At 40.0% G+C, this 16,682-nt stretch overlaps 1 protein-coding gene across 1 annotated transcript in view; it reads right to left on the bottom strand.

The window, feature by feature from the left end:
• Positions 1 to 16,682, bottom strand: part of GYS2 (glycogen synthase 2) — a 59,840-nt gene that overhangs the window by 35,757 nt on the left and 7,401 nt on the right. Inside the window, exons 2-5 of the mRNA XM_065886535.1 lie at positions 13,039 to 13,220; positions 8,512 to 8,703; positions 5,883 to 6,065; positions 410 to 554 (exon numbers count right to left, since the gene is read on the bottom strand). Of these exons, the coding sequence (XP_065742607.1) occupies positions 410 to 554; positions 5,883 to 6,065; positions 8,512 to 8,703; positions 13,039 to 13,220 (702 nt within the window). The remainder of the gene's footprint in view (positions 1 to 409; positions 555 to 5,882; positions 6,066 to 8,511; positions 8,704 to 13,038; positions 13,221 to 16,682) is intronic.

Below are 16,682 nucleotides of genomic sequence, written 5' to 3'. Positions count from 1 at the left end.
CTTACAAGAAAATCTTGGGAGAAGTAAAACAACAGGTTTCTACTGAACAGGACTAATAAGGCGATGTTCTAGGATGTAGGACTAGGGTAGTATCACTTACATTTCTGATATTTTCTGGACTTTCATTTTCTTAAAATAGAAAAATCAACTCAGCTTGCTTACGCACAGGAAGTCATTATGACAACCCAGTTCAGAACTAGGTCATTTTAAGCATAGACTATAAGACAAGCACAGATTGTACACTAGTATGTTCCAGATATAGCTTAGTGTTCAACAAAGCTACTGAAAATATGTGTAAAGATTTGAGTGGTAATAGTGAATGCAATTTTGCCTCTAATTATTATTTTACGCATTTTTGTTTCAAACAAAATTCTCATAGGTCGGTGACAAACTCAGGGATAATAATTACCAGGCTTTCTCTTCAGCATGTGTTCTGCCTCTATCGCTGTTATTTCAGAAACAGTGGTGAATACATGAGCACAATGGACTGAGGCACGCTCCATGCAATACCGGTGATAAATCTGCCTTTCCCCAGCCTCTTTGTCTATGTTAAACTGTGAACACAAAACAAAACACATGCACATACACATTTGCTTACACCGATCCTTCTACACGAGCAAAACAAAATCACATATTTCTCATATTGTTTTTCCTCAAAGCTGTGTGAAATTTTATGACCACAAAAGAAATAATGATAAATTTCTGTTAAACCCATTACTAAAGCACATAGCTACGTATGCTTACAAAAAGTGCTGTTTAGTTCATCTGTGCTTCTAAACTGTCATTTAACCCCCTATGTAAATATTTCCCCTTTGCTATAATCATAGAGAATTCTTGATTTTTTTGGCATTTTAATTTTACTTATTTTATAAATGTTGAGCTAATTCCTTTCCCCAAGGTCTTTATCATATTTTTTCCATAAGAAATGAAACAAAGCTGACATTAAACTTGATACTGAAAGTAAGGATAAGTATTATCCTTCTTATTCACTAAAGGAAAGAAACCTGACAAAGAGAAAAGACAATGCTTTTCCATGCTATATAACTCCCAACACCGTGAAATTTCAAGGAGTGTACAGTTACTTTAATTAGATGGTGTGTTAGATTCTGTAATCATCCATGATTCTGGGTATCTTAACTTTAAAAAAAGAGCCAAACCCCGAACAATTACTTAACACAGTTAGCAACCGTTGTGGGCTTTTGCCATTCTGCTTAGTTAATGAATGTTATGTCTCTATAGCTGCAGATGAAACTAGCAGTGTCTAAGACAAAAAAGTATATAAAGTTTCTGGCATTGTATTAGTGGGGTGCTTTTTGTAATAAAGATTATTAGAAGCTCAAGTCTATGTATCAGACCCTTCTAAGAGCGATATCATATTTAATCCTCATAAACCAGAGACACATTTTTTGTCTTCATCTTACGTAGGGGGAAATTGAAACTTTTAGGGGTTAAAAAACTGGCCCAAGGTCACATTCCTATTAAGTATCTTAGCAGAGCCCTAAATTGATCCCAAATCAGTTTGACTCCACACCTGGGCTCCTGCCTGCTTTTATATCAAGTAGATTCCAGCTCAATCAACATGGCAATCCCAATAACGACTGCACCATATAGAGGAATGTACTAAAGGAGACTCATTGGATGATTCTAGAGATTACAACAGGGACGTTCCTAGAGCATTCTTTCTTTTTTTTTTTTTTTTTTTACGGTACACGGGCCTCTCACTGTTGTGGCCTCTCCCGTTGCAGAGCACAGGCTCCGGATGCACAGGCTCAGCGGCCATGGCTCACGGGCCCAGGCGCTCCGCGGCATGTGGGATCTTCCCGGGCCGGGGCACGAACCCGTGTCCCCTGCATCGGCAGGCGGACTCTCAACCACTGCGCCACCAGGGAAGCCCTAGAGCATTCTTTCTTGACTGTAATATTTGCAACCATCTCTCTGAAAATGACTGAATCAAGGCTCTATATGGCATGCTTAGATCAGCTCTGTATGGCTGGTCTCATTCATTCAACCAAATCTCTCATTCAGCCTACATTTGTTTAGTAATTTACATACTTTTGTTGCTTTCAGAGAGCTTATGAATGAGAAAGCAGGTAAAAACTGGGCAGAAATGAGTAAGTGTCTGAGTAAGGTGCAGGATTAGAGAGGGTCTGATTCATCCTGGCTGAGGAGAGAGAAAAGTATCTCATATTTATGCAATTGTTCATATCGTCAATATCACCTCTAGAATGTACGATTTTCAAGGGCAAGGAACATGACTTATTAATCTTTGTATTTCTAAGTTGATTAGATAAATAAAATGACATTTGGACTGAGGCATGAAAGTTTAATTTGGGGAAAGGTTATTTTGGACTGAGAAATTTAGCTGCCCCAAAGAACAAATATATAAAGTCAAGCTGTATGTGCAGAAAATGGCAGGACATCTGACGTGACTATAGCATTGGGTGTAGAATGTAGGACACGTAATAGAGAGACATCCTGGTAATAGGACCAGATCCCAGAAGTCCCTGAAGACAAGGCTAGAAATTCAGCCTTTGTCCTGAATACAATGGCAAGCACTGAAAGGGCTCAGCTAGAGGGTATGGTAAAGACATAGTCTATGTTTGAGAAAAATAACTCTGGAATGAAACGTTTCCTATTTCATTAAGTTTGGGGGAAATTACATGAGTTAACACATATCAAATGTTTAGAAAAGTGTCTGGCATATGGAAAGGGCTTGATAATTTCAGCTATTGTTATTATTTAGTAGTGTTGTTATTGTAGAGAATAGTAAGATTTCACATAGGGGTAGCACTTAACATTTGAATACTATTTAGAGGTGAGAAGATAGGGTTCCTAAATGAGGAAACCAAGTATGCAAAAATACAGGGAGAGGATAGCAGAGGCCTTGCGATCCCCTATAATTGAACTTGACCAGCTCAAAACTTGGTCAGAGGAAAGAGTTAAAATCCACCAAACAATTGTCTATGGCTTTCTTCACCATTTTCTAATCCCAAACAGCCCTGTCCTCACTTTCCCATCTAGGAAATCCCATTGCTATCAAGAAAAGAGAGGCCTAAACATAAGAAAACGAATGCCCATCCCCTTTTTATTTAAAGCATTAGGTATCTAGTCATTATCATTGAGGAGATGATTGACCAATGGCAGGACCACTAAGAATGAATTTTGAAACACCTTCATGGAGAGTCTCAGAAAATTCATATGCTGGCTGAAAATAGTTGCAATCCTATTTTAACTAATACATTTAAGCCAAAACATAAACAAACATCAAGGTCCTTATGAATCGGCTATTAACCAAAAAGGTTGTCAGTTAATGTCTTTGAGTAAAATAGTTCTAATCTTTCTGCTTTTATCAAAGTTAAATGCTTTTATCCTTGTTCTCATTTTCCCCCGATGTCTACTTGCCTGAGTCAGAGCTCACTGAAACTGACTGTGGATCCTGAACCAAACACTAATTTATGACTCATTTCTTATGTTGAACTTTTAAAAACTTTTCATATATATAATTTGGTGTTTTGCTGTTTCACTGAATTTCTAAACCTACTGTGAGCATTGGAAGGTCTGCTGTAGAAATTGATATGGGGGCCTTTCCTGTGAATAATGATTATGAGGGGTTTTTTTGTTTTTTTTTTCTCGGTACGCGGGCCTCCCACTGCTGTGGCCTCTCCCGTTGCGGAGCACAGGCTCCGGACGCGCAGGCTCAGCGGCCATGGCTCACGGGCCCAGCCGCTCCGCGGCATGCGGGATCTTCCCGGACCGGGGCACGAACCCGCACCCCCCGCATCGGCAGGCGGACTCTCAACCACTGCGCCACCAGGGAAGCCCTGATTATGAGTTTTTAACTTAAAACCTAGTTCTTAATTACTTGTTATTTATTTACTAGCCACTCTGCTGAGCAGGACTTTTTAGTAGAGAGATGGGCTGGGGTCTGGCTAAGCTTCCATATTTCAACAAGTGAGGGGTTTAAGCGAGGGAGATATATAATCATATTTGAAAACAGTGTGATATAAACACTGACCTTTTACTGAACAGATACAGTTATAATATATAACTATATATTATAATGGTTTTGTTCCTTAAAAACGATTAATAAAATCTGATGAATATTATTAGTTGTTTTTATTAATTGTTTATCCAATGCTCTTAAATATTCTGCTGTGAAATATTTGATATGCCTCTGTAATATTTTCTCTTTCACAAAAATCAAAGTCCGCTCTTCTCCAGGAAACATGGTGGTTGAGTTTATCACAGATCACTGGTTTGCCCTCATTAGTCTACCATTAGGAAATCTCCCTGATCTCCTGACTTTTTGAATTCCTTGTTGACTTTATTTTAAATATACATCTAATGTTTACAGTTTGACCTTCAGGTTTAGCTGACCTTTTTATAGGCAAGCTCTCCTTAGGACCATTCATTGCTTTGCAAATGTTAAAGTTTGTCTGAAAGAACTTTCCTGAACTCAAAATGTCTCTGAGATGATAGTATAATTTTCTGCCCTCATTATCTGAGTAGTAGTATTCATATGTTACAAACACACACAAACATACACACACTCACACAAGCATGCTTTCTGTTTCATAGAATTCTAGAACTTTTTTAAACTGGGGGAGTCCTTAGAAATCGACTTTCCAACTTCCTAATGTTCCTGATAGTGGAACAGAACCCTAAAATACTAAATTGACTTAATTGGCAACATAGATACCAAATCTGCAAAACTCCTGGCTTTATGTTACTCAAATGCTTGATCACTATTACTGACAGGATGATGTGAGAAACATACTTTTATTAATCTGATTGAACTGATGGAAAATAGAAGAAGTCAAAACTGAATGACTTTGGGTCATAGAATAAGGCAGTCTTCTAAGATAGGCAAACCCAACTGTTTAGTCATGAAGGACCCACATCCCTGTTTTTTCTTTTCTTCAGAGATGTATTTCTTACTCGTAGATCTTTTCATTCATCTTTTTTTCATTATCTTGTACTAATTTCATCTTAATACTCTCCGAATTTATTTTGTTTCATCTATTCTTTTATTTTCTTTTTTAAAATTTTTTTAAAATTAATTTATTTTTGGCTGTGTTGGGTCTTCGTTGCTGCGTGCGGGCTTTCTCTAGTTGCGGCAAGTGGGGGCTACTCTTTGTTGCGGTGTGTGGGCTTCTCATTGCGGTGGCTTCTCTTGTTGCGGAGCACGGGCTCTAGGCTAGCGGGCTTCAGTAGTTGTAGCACGCAGGCTCAGTAGTTGTGGTGCACGGGCTTAGTTGCTCCGCGGCATGTGGGATTTTCCCGGACCAGGGTGCTAACACGTGTCCCCTGCATTGGCAGGTGGATTCTTAACCACGGTGCCACAAAGGAAGCCCCACATCCCTGTCTTTGATAACTCTGTTTTACTAGACCCCCACAAAGCTCCACCTATAACTCACTGCAGAGTCACAGCAGAAATCTGACCTTTGCTCACTTGAAGGATGGAGGAAGTAAGGCTCATAGAACAAGTTGATGGCTAGATTCCCTGCCATGCACCTGCCACTCAGATCTGTGTGTGGATCCAGAGTCCTCACAGCATTTCCCAAGCTTCAGAGTAGACAGCAGCCCGACCTCACATCCTCAGTGTCTGACTCCCACCAGATGCCTTTGGACCTTGGGTCTATTGCTCCAAAGTGGACAGCCATCTGGCCTCTCCCTGCTACACTCTACAGCACTCTGAACAAAGTTAAACTATATGAGCTCTCAGTCACTCAGGGGAGGCTTTGTCATGAATACTGATTGGTTGAAAGGGCATTTCTGCCATCTGGATGACAGACGAAAGACGAAGGTCAGTATTTCCCATCCTTCAGCTTCAAGGATCAGAAAGAAAGGTGATGAGCGGGGAAGGTGGAAGGACTAATTACCTTATCAAGGTGGTTGTAGAAATCGATGTTTGCTGCACAGAGATACCTCCCAAGCAGCGTGGCGTGAGTGGTAAAGACTGTAGCAATCGGAAGTTTCCGAGCTCGAGAAAGAATCAGTCCAGTCCCAGCCTGCCATTCATGGAATTGGACAATGACGTGTTTCCCATCGGCATGATCCGTCACCTACACCGGAAAAGAAGCTTTTAGAAAAGTTGGTGGTGTAGTTTGGTCTTGCTCGTGGCCCACAGCATAAGGAAAGTTATCATGCCTGTAAAGTTTAGCACAATTTAAAGGGATCTAAAGACAAAGCAGGCAGATTTAGCAAATATAACGGTTTTATAGAATTTAGCTGCATGTTCATAAAGCCCATATATGTTTATGGCATAATCCTCTCTTTCAATATGGATCAAATTTATTTTTGTATCCACAGAGGGGACTCCTGAATAAATGCACAGTAGGCACTCAATAACTATTCATTAAATGGAGGAATGAATAATAGCACTATTATCCTTGAAGATTCACTGAGCTGCTGAATTAGTTGGGACCACCCACTTACAAACGTCTATTTAATAAACAATAAATGACTTCATGTTTTAAGTCAGTCTCATTTGGACTCTCTGTTCCTTGAAGCCAAAAACATTTTAAATGATATACTATTATTTTAAGAATTTGGAACTAGGGAAAGAGATTAATAACTTGCTTAGAATCAAATAGAAATTTAATAACACACTGAGGACCCAGGTCTAATTCCAGGTCTCATTCTAACACTAGTCAGGGCATCAGTTCCTTAACCTAAAAGTGACTTTGTTTCACTAAAAATAGAGCTACCATATGATCCAGCAATCCCACTCCTGGGCATATATCCAGAGAAAACCATAATTCGAAAAGATACACGCACCCCAATGTTCACTGCAGCACTATTTACAGTAGCCAAGACATGGAAGCAACCTAAACGTCCATCGACAGAGGAATAGATAAAGAAGATGTGGTATACATATACAATGGAATATTACTCAGCCATTAAAATGAATGAAATAATGCCATTTGCAGCAACATGGATGGACCTGGATATTATCATACTAAGTGAAGTAAGTCAAAGAGAGAAAGACAAATATTATATGATATCACTTATATGTGGAATCTGAAAAATAATACAAATGAATTTATTTACAAAACAGAAACAGACTCACAGACATAGAAAACAAACATGGTTACCAAAGGGTTGGACGGAGGGATAAATTAGGAATATGGAATTAACAGATACACACTACCATATATAAAATAGATAAACAACAAGGATTTACTGTGTAGCACAGGGAACTATATTAGTATCTTATGATAACTTATAATGGAAAAAAATATATATATATAACTGAATCACTTTGCTGTACACCTGAAACTAACACAATATTTAAATCAACTGCACTTCAATAAAAAATGTTACTTTGTTTCACCCTTAACAAAAAATTAATATTTACATTCCACTCCCCTTAATGACTGTTTCCCTAGTGGGGGAGTAGCATCGATAATGAAAAACACCTGTGTTCAAGGAGCCTGCCCAGAGAATTGGGAAGTCTGGAGAGTTAACCTAAGGCAGCGGTTCTCATACCTAGGGTACATCAGAATCACCTGGAAGGCTTGACATGCACGCATGTGTGGCATGTGTGGGTGCTCGTGGAGGCTGGCCTCAGCCCTGGGGCAGTCGGCAGAGGAAGAGTTGGTTTCAGCAACTGATGCTAAGCCTGCAGCTATCTGTCATTAGGCCAGATCCTGTCAGCAGCCTCACTCTTCTTCTCCTACGGTGTCACCAAGACAAAGCAATAGGACCACCCCTTCACTTCCCCTTCACCTCAAAGCAGCCCTTTATGGCTGTTGGACTTAATTCATCAGAAAGAAGTTATACTGGTCAAGGGGGACACACTCCCAACATAGAGTCCTGTGATCTGTCCTTAGACCACAGTCCCACTTTGCTAGGGATGCTCTTCATTCTCCGATTTTTAAGTGAGGCGTAATCATCTTGAGGTAATGAAAGGAATAGGAAGAAATCCTACTGCCATGCTTTCAGGAATTGAGTACAGGCTTGGCTCATTTAACAAGGACTGATTTCCAATGCTCTTGGTTTTTTTTTTTTACATCTATGGACTATTTCACTGCTGTGGACTCCTTAGCAACTGCTGAGACCACTTCAGCCTTTAGCAAATGATTAAAAGATCTAAGAGCCACTGACGTCGCACGAGCACTCACACATAAACAAAATCAAAGATTTCAGGCCATTTTCTACTCCCATGACGCTAGAAATCAGGTACATAGTGCATGATGTATACTGTTTTCTCTTGCATATATGTTGAATATTATCTATGTAATGGGGAATATAATTGGGTGTTTTATCCACATCATTCTAGTTGAACCTGACATGAGGTAAATATGAATAAGCATTATCATCACCCTGTTCCAGAAGCTGGTATTCAGTTACGGGAAGGCTGAATGTTTTCTCAGATCCCTTTGAAATGTTTTAGGACAATTAATAATGGCATCATCTCAAAATTGGCTTAGAGTTTAGAGGATCGTTGCTGGCCACGGAGAGCAACCGTGCTTCTCCTCTGTTGTACGACTCTACAGTAAACAGTACCTCTTTCAAGAACCAGGCAGTTAACGATCCAAATATCAGCATTTCATTGGCTTCCTGGTCGTGATAAGGGATACCAACATTGCATGCCTCCCAGAAGTCACCTTTCCACGTGTCCAGGTTCTGAGCCGAATAGCTTATGTCAAAGAGCACCACATAAGGACTCCCTTCTATGAGCCATCTTCCAAAGTGCACCTGCCATAAAAGAACACACAGCCACGGAGGAATACTAGGCAATGCAAGGGAGAACAATGTATTTGGGTTTAGAAGCTATAAACTGTATTTAGAACTCAAAAGCAGATTACACAAGCCGTATAGGAAACCATAGTGATAACACAGAGCATCTGATGTTTGAGCCCGAAGAGGGAATGGGCTGGTACCCATTCTTCTAGAATCTCCAAGTTCCTGCACTTCATTAAATTTGGTTATTTTAAAATGAAGTATTTAGATCATGTAATCTCTGTTCTTCTGTCCCTCATTATCCTCCTGTGACCTTGAGCCCATGGTTTTAGGATTTAATATTATGGTCTATGTTTTTATGATAGAGTCATAAGGTGAACTGCTCTGTATCTTTAACAACCCGGAGTTGGATATGTCTACCATGTCACTTATTTTCCTTTATGCAACAGGACTTACGACATTTCCTGCCAGAAAAAAAGTTGTTTCTCTAGACAAATGTGTATAATTTCCCTTATTCCTCCTAACAAAGAAAATGTGACACCAAGTGCTTCCCAATATGGTTGCTGCCAGAGGTCGTAACTAAATGTATTGCCCAAGATGCATTTTCTCTTTAACCTAGCAGCTCAAGGTCTAATTCTATTACATTCATCAAATTGATTCTTTTATTCCTAAATGTTTTACCTTGTGCAAGTTTTAATGCAGTAGCTATTTCAAATTTTTCCAATTGTAATTATTTAGTCACTTGTATAACCAAGTTTTAACTTCCCCTTTGGTCTCTATTTTTCTATAGTAATTTACTCATGCTCTTTATTTTATGTTTATTCTCCTATTACATGCAAGGCAATTCCATAAATCACTTCAAACCCTTTCTGAAGTTGGCAGAAGCTAAGAGCTTCTCTCGTTGGGTATCCAGACCTCTCTAGTAAACTGAATGTGTCTACACTGCTTACATTGACGTTATGACTCCACCCAAGGCTGAATTTTACAGAGCACGAAAGCCCGTTTGATCATCATTCCCTTGCTTGGGACTCAGGAATGTATGGTGATGTCTCTTTCCCAGCCATGCCTCAGTCAACATTGAAAGACCCTCATTATGTGTCAGTCGCTTCCACTGTAATTCAGTATTTATCATGGCACTCTTTCAGATTTTTTCCTGAGCCCCAAACAACCTTTCAATCGTTTTCTCTTTGGGATGCTCATTGACTTATGTATTCAGTTAACAAATAGCTACTCGCTGCCTAGTATGTGACATATGATACAGTGAGCTAAGACACAGTGGAATGCTGAACAGAGAATGTAAGCTAGCTTGTCTTGACGTGCAGTGCATTCTCAGCCCTGACGTGGAAACATCCTTACGTCAGAAATCCATTTAGAATCTTGAGACCAGTCAGTTCCACCATGGCTTTCACCTCCCTCTTTTATCGCAAGTGCTTCAAATGCGAACCCCTTCTAACATCTCACTCATTTCATCCCAACAGTACAACATGCAACCTTCCCTACTCTCCTAATTCTCCATGTTACTCTCACGGTGATATGCTTCCATGGTGCCCTCTGGGACCTCAAGTTCCCTTTTAAACTAAATATTCTGCACCTTAAACCTTGTATATACCTCCTAGACATCACCACTGACATGGACATCTCAGTAAGAACTTCTCATTTTTCACCCCCAGAAACTATATTCATGGGGTGAGTAGGAAGGAAAGTTAGGATTTTAAAAATTACACTGAAACTTTTAAAACTTTATTCTTTATTCGTATATAAAGACATCTCTGAAATTTTCCTTATGCAAATATGTTACTTTCCTTGTTCTACAAATCTCTTGGTTACTTTTCTACCTTATTCTGGGCAACTTTAAAATCCAGGATTGTTTCCTACACACTTACATCATAGCTATTGGACGTTACTGACTTCAAAGAACTTCGTGGCAATCTTACCCTTGTCAAAATCCAAACTGTTCCTCCTCTGAAATGTTCAACCTTAGCATTGTATCCCTTGACCACAACTACCATACTTCCACTTCTCTCACTATATTTCTCCCAGTGTATGCCTCCCTTCAAGACCTCCAGTTTCTGGAACCTCCCATTTTCTCCTACATCATACCCATCTTTCTCCTTTCACCCTTCCTTTCCTATCCATTTCAGACCTAACAATTCATCAACTCAACAATTAATTCAGTCAATCATACAGTTACCTCTAAGACTTGTGCCACCTGGCCCCGTTGCACAAATGCTGAAATTAAACACCACCAAATCTCCAACTATTTACTTCCTTCACTTCCACTCTAGCTGCTGGAGAAAGTCACAGTCGTGTATATTTGTGCCATTAAAAAGTCACGACTGGGCTTCCCTGGTGGCGCCGTGGTTGAGAGTCCGCCTGCCGATGCGGGGGATGCGGGTTCGTGCCCCGGTGTGGGAGGATCCCACATGCTGCGGAGCGGCTGGGCCCGTGAGCCATGGCCGCTGAGCCTGCGCGTCCGGAGCCTGTTCTCCGCAACGGGAGAGGCCACAACGGTGAGAGGCCCGCGTACCGCAAAAAAAAAAAAAACAAACAACAAAAAAGTCACGACTGTACCTTAAAAATGTCTAGAAATTCTTTTCCCTATTCCTTGAATACTTTCTGAACTTTTTTTGTCATATTCTCTTATTTTAACACTTGCCTCCTGCCTCTCAGAAGATGACCTTTAGCTCTTAAGATCATCAGAAACACTGAGTGAGACCATCCTGAGTTCTCCATCAGCTTATCTCTGTTTGCATTCATCCTTTGTTTCCAGTTTGAGTGAGGAGTGAAGAACGATCCTTTTAGTAGTGCTTTGGATCTCGTTCCCTCTCCTGTCCTCAGCGATCTTACTCTCTTCAATCATCCATTCCTTCTGAACTTTCAGCTTCTCTCTGCTCCCCCTAGGTATTTCCTTTTGTCATATAAATGTGCTCACTCATATTTAAGAAAATACCAACTCTCAAAACCATGTCACTCTGAAACAACTTAATTATCTTTCCTCTTCACAGAAAAATCCCATAGCCACACTTCTACATCCTTTATCTCACCACTCATTCGTCCCTCACGCTACTGCAATCTGATTTAACCCTCCTTTTTCCCCTGAAGTTAGTTAGCAGGCTGACCACAAATGGCCTAAATATTGCTAAACCAAGCTGACCCTGGTTCAATCCTTTGTTGATTCAGTCCCTCCTCTATACTTGAAACTCTCTCCTTCCTTGTCTTGACATCTCTATTCCTGTTGTGATGGCAACAAATTACTGCCTTCCTAGTAGTTTAAAACAACGCAAATCTGTTATCTGCAAGATTTGGGAGCAAGTCCTCTGAAATGGGTCTTATGGGTTAAAAGCGACATGTCAGCAGAGTTGCATTCCACTTGCAGTCCCTAGGGGAGAATCTGTTCTTTAGCCTTTCCCAGCTTCTAGAGGCCACCTGCATTCCTTGGCTTGTGGCCCCTTCCTTCCTCCATCTCAAAGCTCCCATCACTCCAATTTCTGCTTCCATTGTCACATCTCAGCTCTGATTCTAATTCTACTGCCTCCTTTTTTTTTTTTTTTTTTTCGCGGTACGCGGGCCTCTCACTGTTGTGGCCTCTCCCGTTGCGGAGCACAGTCTCCGGACGCGCAGGCTCAGCGGCCATGGCTCACGGGCCCAGCTGCTCTGCGGCATGTGGGATCTTCCCAGACGGGGGCACGAAGCCGTGTCCCCTGCATCGGCAGGCGGACTCTCAACCACTGCGCCACCAGGGAAGCCCTACTGTCTCCTTCTTATAAGGACCCTTGTAATTACATTGGACCCACCCAGATAATCCAGGCTAATCTTCCCATCTCAAGAACCTTAACATAGTCACAACTATAAAGTCCTTCTGCTTTATAAGGTAACATATTCACAGGTTCTGAGGATGAACACTTAGACATCCTTGGTTCTAATCACCAGCTGAACTTCTACTTTTGCAGTCTCTGACTTCTTTTTGTGTAGATATTCTAACATGTTCACATTGCCCAAGGTCTGGCTCAAAACCTTTGCTCTTAGTCTATAATCTTCCACTGAATAATGCTATCAATACCCATATTGTCAACTACAATTTAGACACAAATCACTTTTCCCCAAACATCTCTATTCTATACCCTCTGCTGAGTTCCAAACCTAGTATACTTCTAGATGGATATATTATGGTTTTCACAAAGTACCTCAAATGTAACCTATTTAAAATCAAGTTCATCATCTTTTTCTAAACCAACTCCTTCCCCCTAAGAAGATGAGTGGCCTTTTCTTGTGAGTTCGTGTACATTGTGGTGTTTTCCCACAACAGTTTACTAAGGCTTGCTTAATGAAGTGTCAGACAGTATCCTTTACCTGGCAGCCATGTTTGTTCATCACGTCCACTGCTCTTCTCACAGCATCATTTACAGGTTCACATTGTTCCACCTGAGTCTTCACATTATGCTCAAAATATGGACCAAGCAGAAAGTAATTGTCTCCCCATTCATCTGCTGTTGTTTTGGCCTTTGTCTGAATCACAGTATAGATGCCACCAACTGTTAAAAAGAAAAGGTCCCATTATCATTCAGGTTAGTAGTTCATTTTAAGTGATGAAGGGATGGACACGAGTCTTCATTTTTTTCTATGTTACTTAAGCCAACATTTTTTTATTGAAGTATAGTTGATATACAATACTGGGTTAGTGCTCATTTTTAAGTTAGCATTTGGGATCCATCAAGCGCAAGGGTTTATTTAACTTTCTAAAAGAAAATTTTTAAGGGACATTATCAAAGAGTTACTATTTTGTTCAATTTCATGCTGGGTGCTTCTCAGAAAGCAGCAGGTTGGCAGCAGCAGAGAAGTACAAATATTTCAAGGAAACCTGAAGAGACAATTGGAATAAAGCAGTACTTGGCTTAGACCTCTATCCACATGGAAGTGTCAAAGGCGAGACAAACAGCTATTGTCATGACACATGCCCTCAGCAGCAGTAATCACATTTCACCCCTTCTCCAACAGTGGTCCAAGGGGATAAAATACGACCAAGTAACAGCCACTGCTCAAATTATAAGTCTCCCAGGAGACCAAGCAAGTACCTTTTGACAAGGAGAAGCTGATGCATTTTGAGGGGGGTATGCTTGGCCCAATCCTCATGTCAAACCCAATGAAACAAATACAAGTTTTCATATGGTATTTCATTTTGCCTCTCTGGCATTGCTGCTACCACTATTAAAACACAAAGCCAAAAAATATGTATACTCTTGGAAAATATGCAGACTGTTATACCCAGCACATTTACATCTGGAAAACTGTCCTGGGGGAAAAATAAGAAGATGTGTGTATAAGGATATTTATTAAAGAATTATGGTGGTGAAAAATTGTAACCAACTTTAATTGAACTAGTTAATTCATGTAACCTGTCTAAGGCTCAATTAGCTCACCTGTTCAAGGGGGCTAAAACAGTACATCACTTGGGGAGGAAGGGCAGGTTGGAGCAGCAGTATTAAAAATTAGGCCTCATTGAAAAGGTGATATTTGGAGTGAGTACTTAAAAGGGTAAGGAAATCAGGCAAGTGGATATCATGAGGAAGAAATTTTTAGACAGAGAGAACAGTCAGAGGCAAGGCTCTATTTTGGGAGCAGAAGGTACAAGCAGAGAGTCCTAAGCATTCAAAAGGAGGGGTTCAGTAAACAGGTGGGAGGAATAGAGAGGACCAAGGGGAAAAAGGCCTTCAGTAAACTGGCCAGGATATTTCCCGTGCCAGCTCAAAGCAATCACCTCGTATGAGAATATGAAAACAATGTGAATCCATTTCTTGAGCGATACTTTGTCCATGAACCACAGGCAAAGGAATGACTCAAGAAATCCTGTATAAAATTCCCAAGCCAATACAGATTCTGGCACCAATCATCAACCCCACTTCCAAGGACAATTTTGTTACTTGTATATTAAGAAGAAGAAGTCTTATTTTTCATCATGGTTTTTCATAAGGTATTTCAATTCTTCAGGAGGTAGGGTTTGATAGCTACTGCATCTCTTAAATTTCTTATTTCAATAAAGTAGACCTTAAATAATAAATCTTACTGATAGTCATAACTGAGAGCCAAAAGGTAGAATTGCCATTTGCCTATTTTTTTGAAAGTCTGAATCACTCAAAATACACACTTTGATAAATTGCCTTTTGACAGGTGAGACACAAAAGGCAAATGTTAATACTATTACATGATACAACCGGGTTCATTAATTTATAAAAGAAAAGAGCTAATGTAACTCCCAACATGTAAATATTACATGTAACTTTCATATAAGCCTACATAAATGTATTGTCCTTAGAAACTTGATCTTTAAGAACAAACTTTTTGACCATACCTAAAAGAAACTTAAACTGTCACTTGAGCAGAATCTGATAATAAGGACACTATCAATCTCAGTTCAGGTGGCTGATGAGATCAGCGTGGGACCAGAAAGAGGCTCTGCAAACCTGCAAGCAGAGCCTTTCGGACTGCACCAGAACAGACAGGATTCACTTAACCATTCAACCACGAATCTGAGTCTACATAAATTGATGCCAACCTCAAGGATGCCTAAATATTTCCCCAAATTCCAGAAAACTTAGGAACCGTCAAAACCACTTGTTGAGGAAAAAAAAAAAAAAAATTAGAGAAATAGTTTGCAATAGCAACTAAAAAGAAGAACTTTTCTCTAACATCTTGGAGTCACATCTTAGCAACATATTTAAAGGTATATATATTTATATAAGCTTTATTCAAGCCCACTGTCAATAAAAATTGAAAATCTCCAAATAATTCCTCCTCTTTGTAGACTATTTTCCTTCATGTTTATATTATCCAGGGGACTATGTTATCGGGTTCTGATGGCATACACTTCTTAAATGTCTTATTCACATTTCAGGTCTTGAAAACTCTCTTTTATTTGCAACTGTGTACCTTGCCCAGAGACCTTTGAACATCCTTGTTTGTTAGATTATGTGTTGCAAATTAAAATACACTCGGGTTAATGCAAACATATTTTTATTTGCTAAAGGATGTAAGGGAGAAGAGAAATTTTTTATTTCAAAAAAAATACATGGTTACATTTGAGAATTGAAATGCAAAGATAGACACAATTAATCTGCTGCTTCTTTTTCCCATTTGAGCCCTTCAACCTTGAGATAAATAGTCCCCAAACAGCCTTAGAATGTTTACAAATACTATGGCTATGTTCTTTCAGTCTATCAGGAATAAAAACATAAAATTTTTTAAAATTTCATCCCATATTGGTTGAGGCTTGATTGTAAATAAATCTTCCCACCCCCCAAGCTTCTCCCCGTACAGTCTTTCTGTGGGGAGGTCCTCTTACTGCTATTTCACAGGTTCAAGCTCCACTTCAGGTCCTCCCTGTCCTTCCCGGATTTATATGCCAACGACTTTCCTTAATTTTCACTCTATTTAACACCTTATACCCCAAACTCCTCTCTCGGCATGCTCATTAAAGATGAATATGATAGGGCTTCCCTGGTGGCGCAGTGGTTAAGAGTCCGCCTGCCGATGCAGGGGACACGAGTTCGTGCCCCAGTCCGGGAAGATCCCACATGCCGCGGAGCGGCTGGGCCAGTGAGCCATGGCCACTGAGCCTGCGCGTCCGGAGCCTGTTGCTCCGCAACGGGAGAGGCCACAGCGGTGAGAGGCCCGCGTACCGCAAAAAAAAAAAAAGATAAATATGATAGCTGAGAAATAGGGTCATTCTTATTTTCAAATCTGGAGTACAAACCAAAGGTTCACCAACACATATTTTTTAATGAATTATTGTTTTACCACAGTGTAGGTCATTGAATTTGGACTTACCCTTCACTTTCAAACATGTACTTTGTCTTTTATTGATCTATATTTTCCTGAAACAACATGGAAGCTGTCTGTAGTGTGAGGGCAAAGTATCAAGCCTTTCATCAGAAAGGAAAGATGAGCTATCATAGCATATATGTCAATGAAGTAGCTAAAACCTCAAGTTTTTATCTAGA

Source organism: Phocoena phocoena, chromosome 11 (assembly GCF_963924675.1).
Source record: "Phocoena phocoena chromosome 11, mPhoPho1.1, whole genome shotgun sequence".
In the NCBI taxonomy this organism is placed as follows: Eukaryota; Metazoa; Chordata; class Mammalia; order Artiodactyla; family Phocoenidae; genus Phocoena; species Phocoena phocoena.
This window is presented reverse-complemented; position numbering and strand designations above follow the sequence as displayed.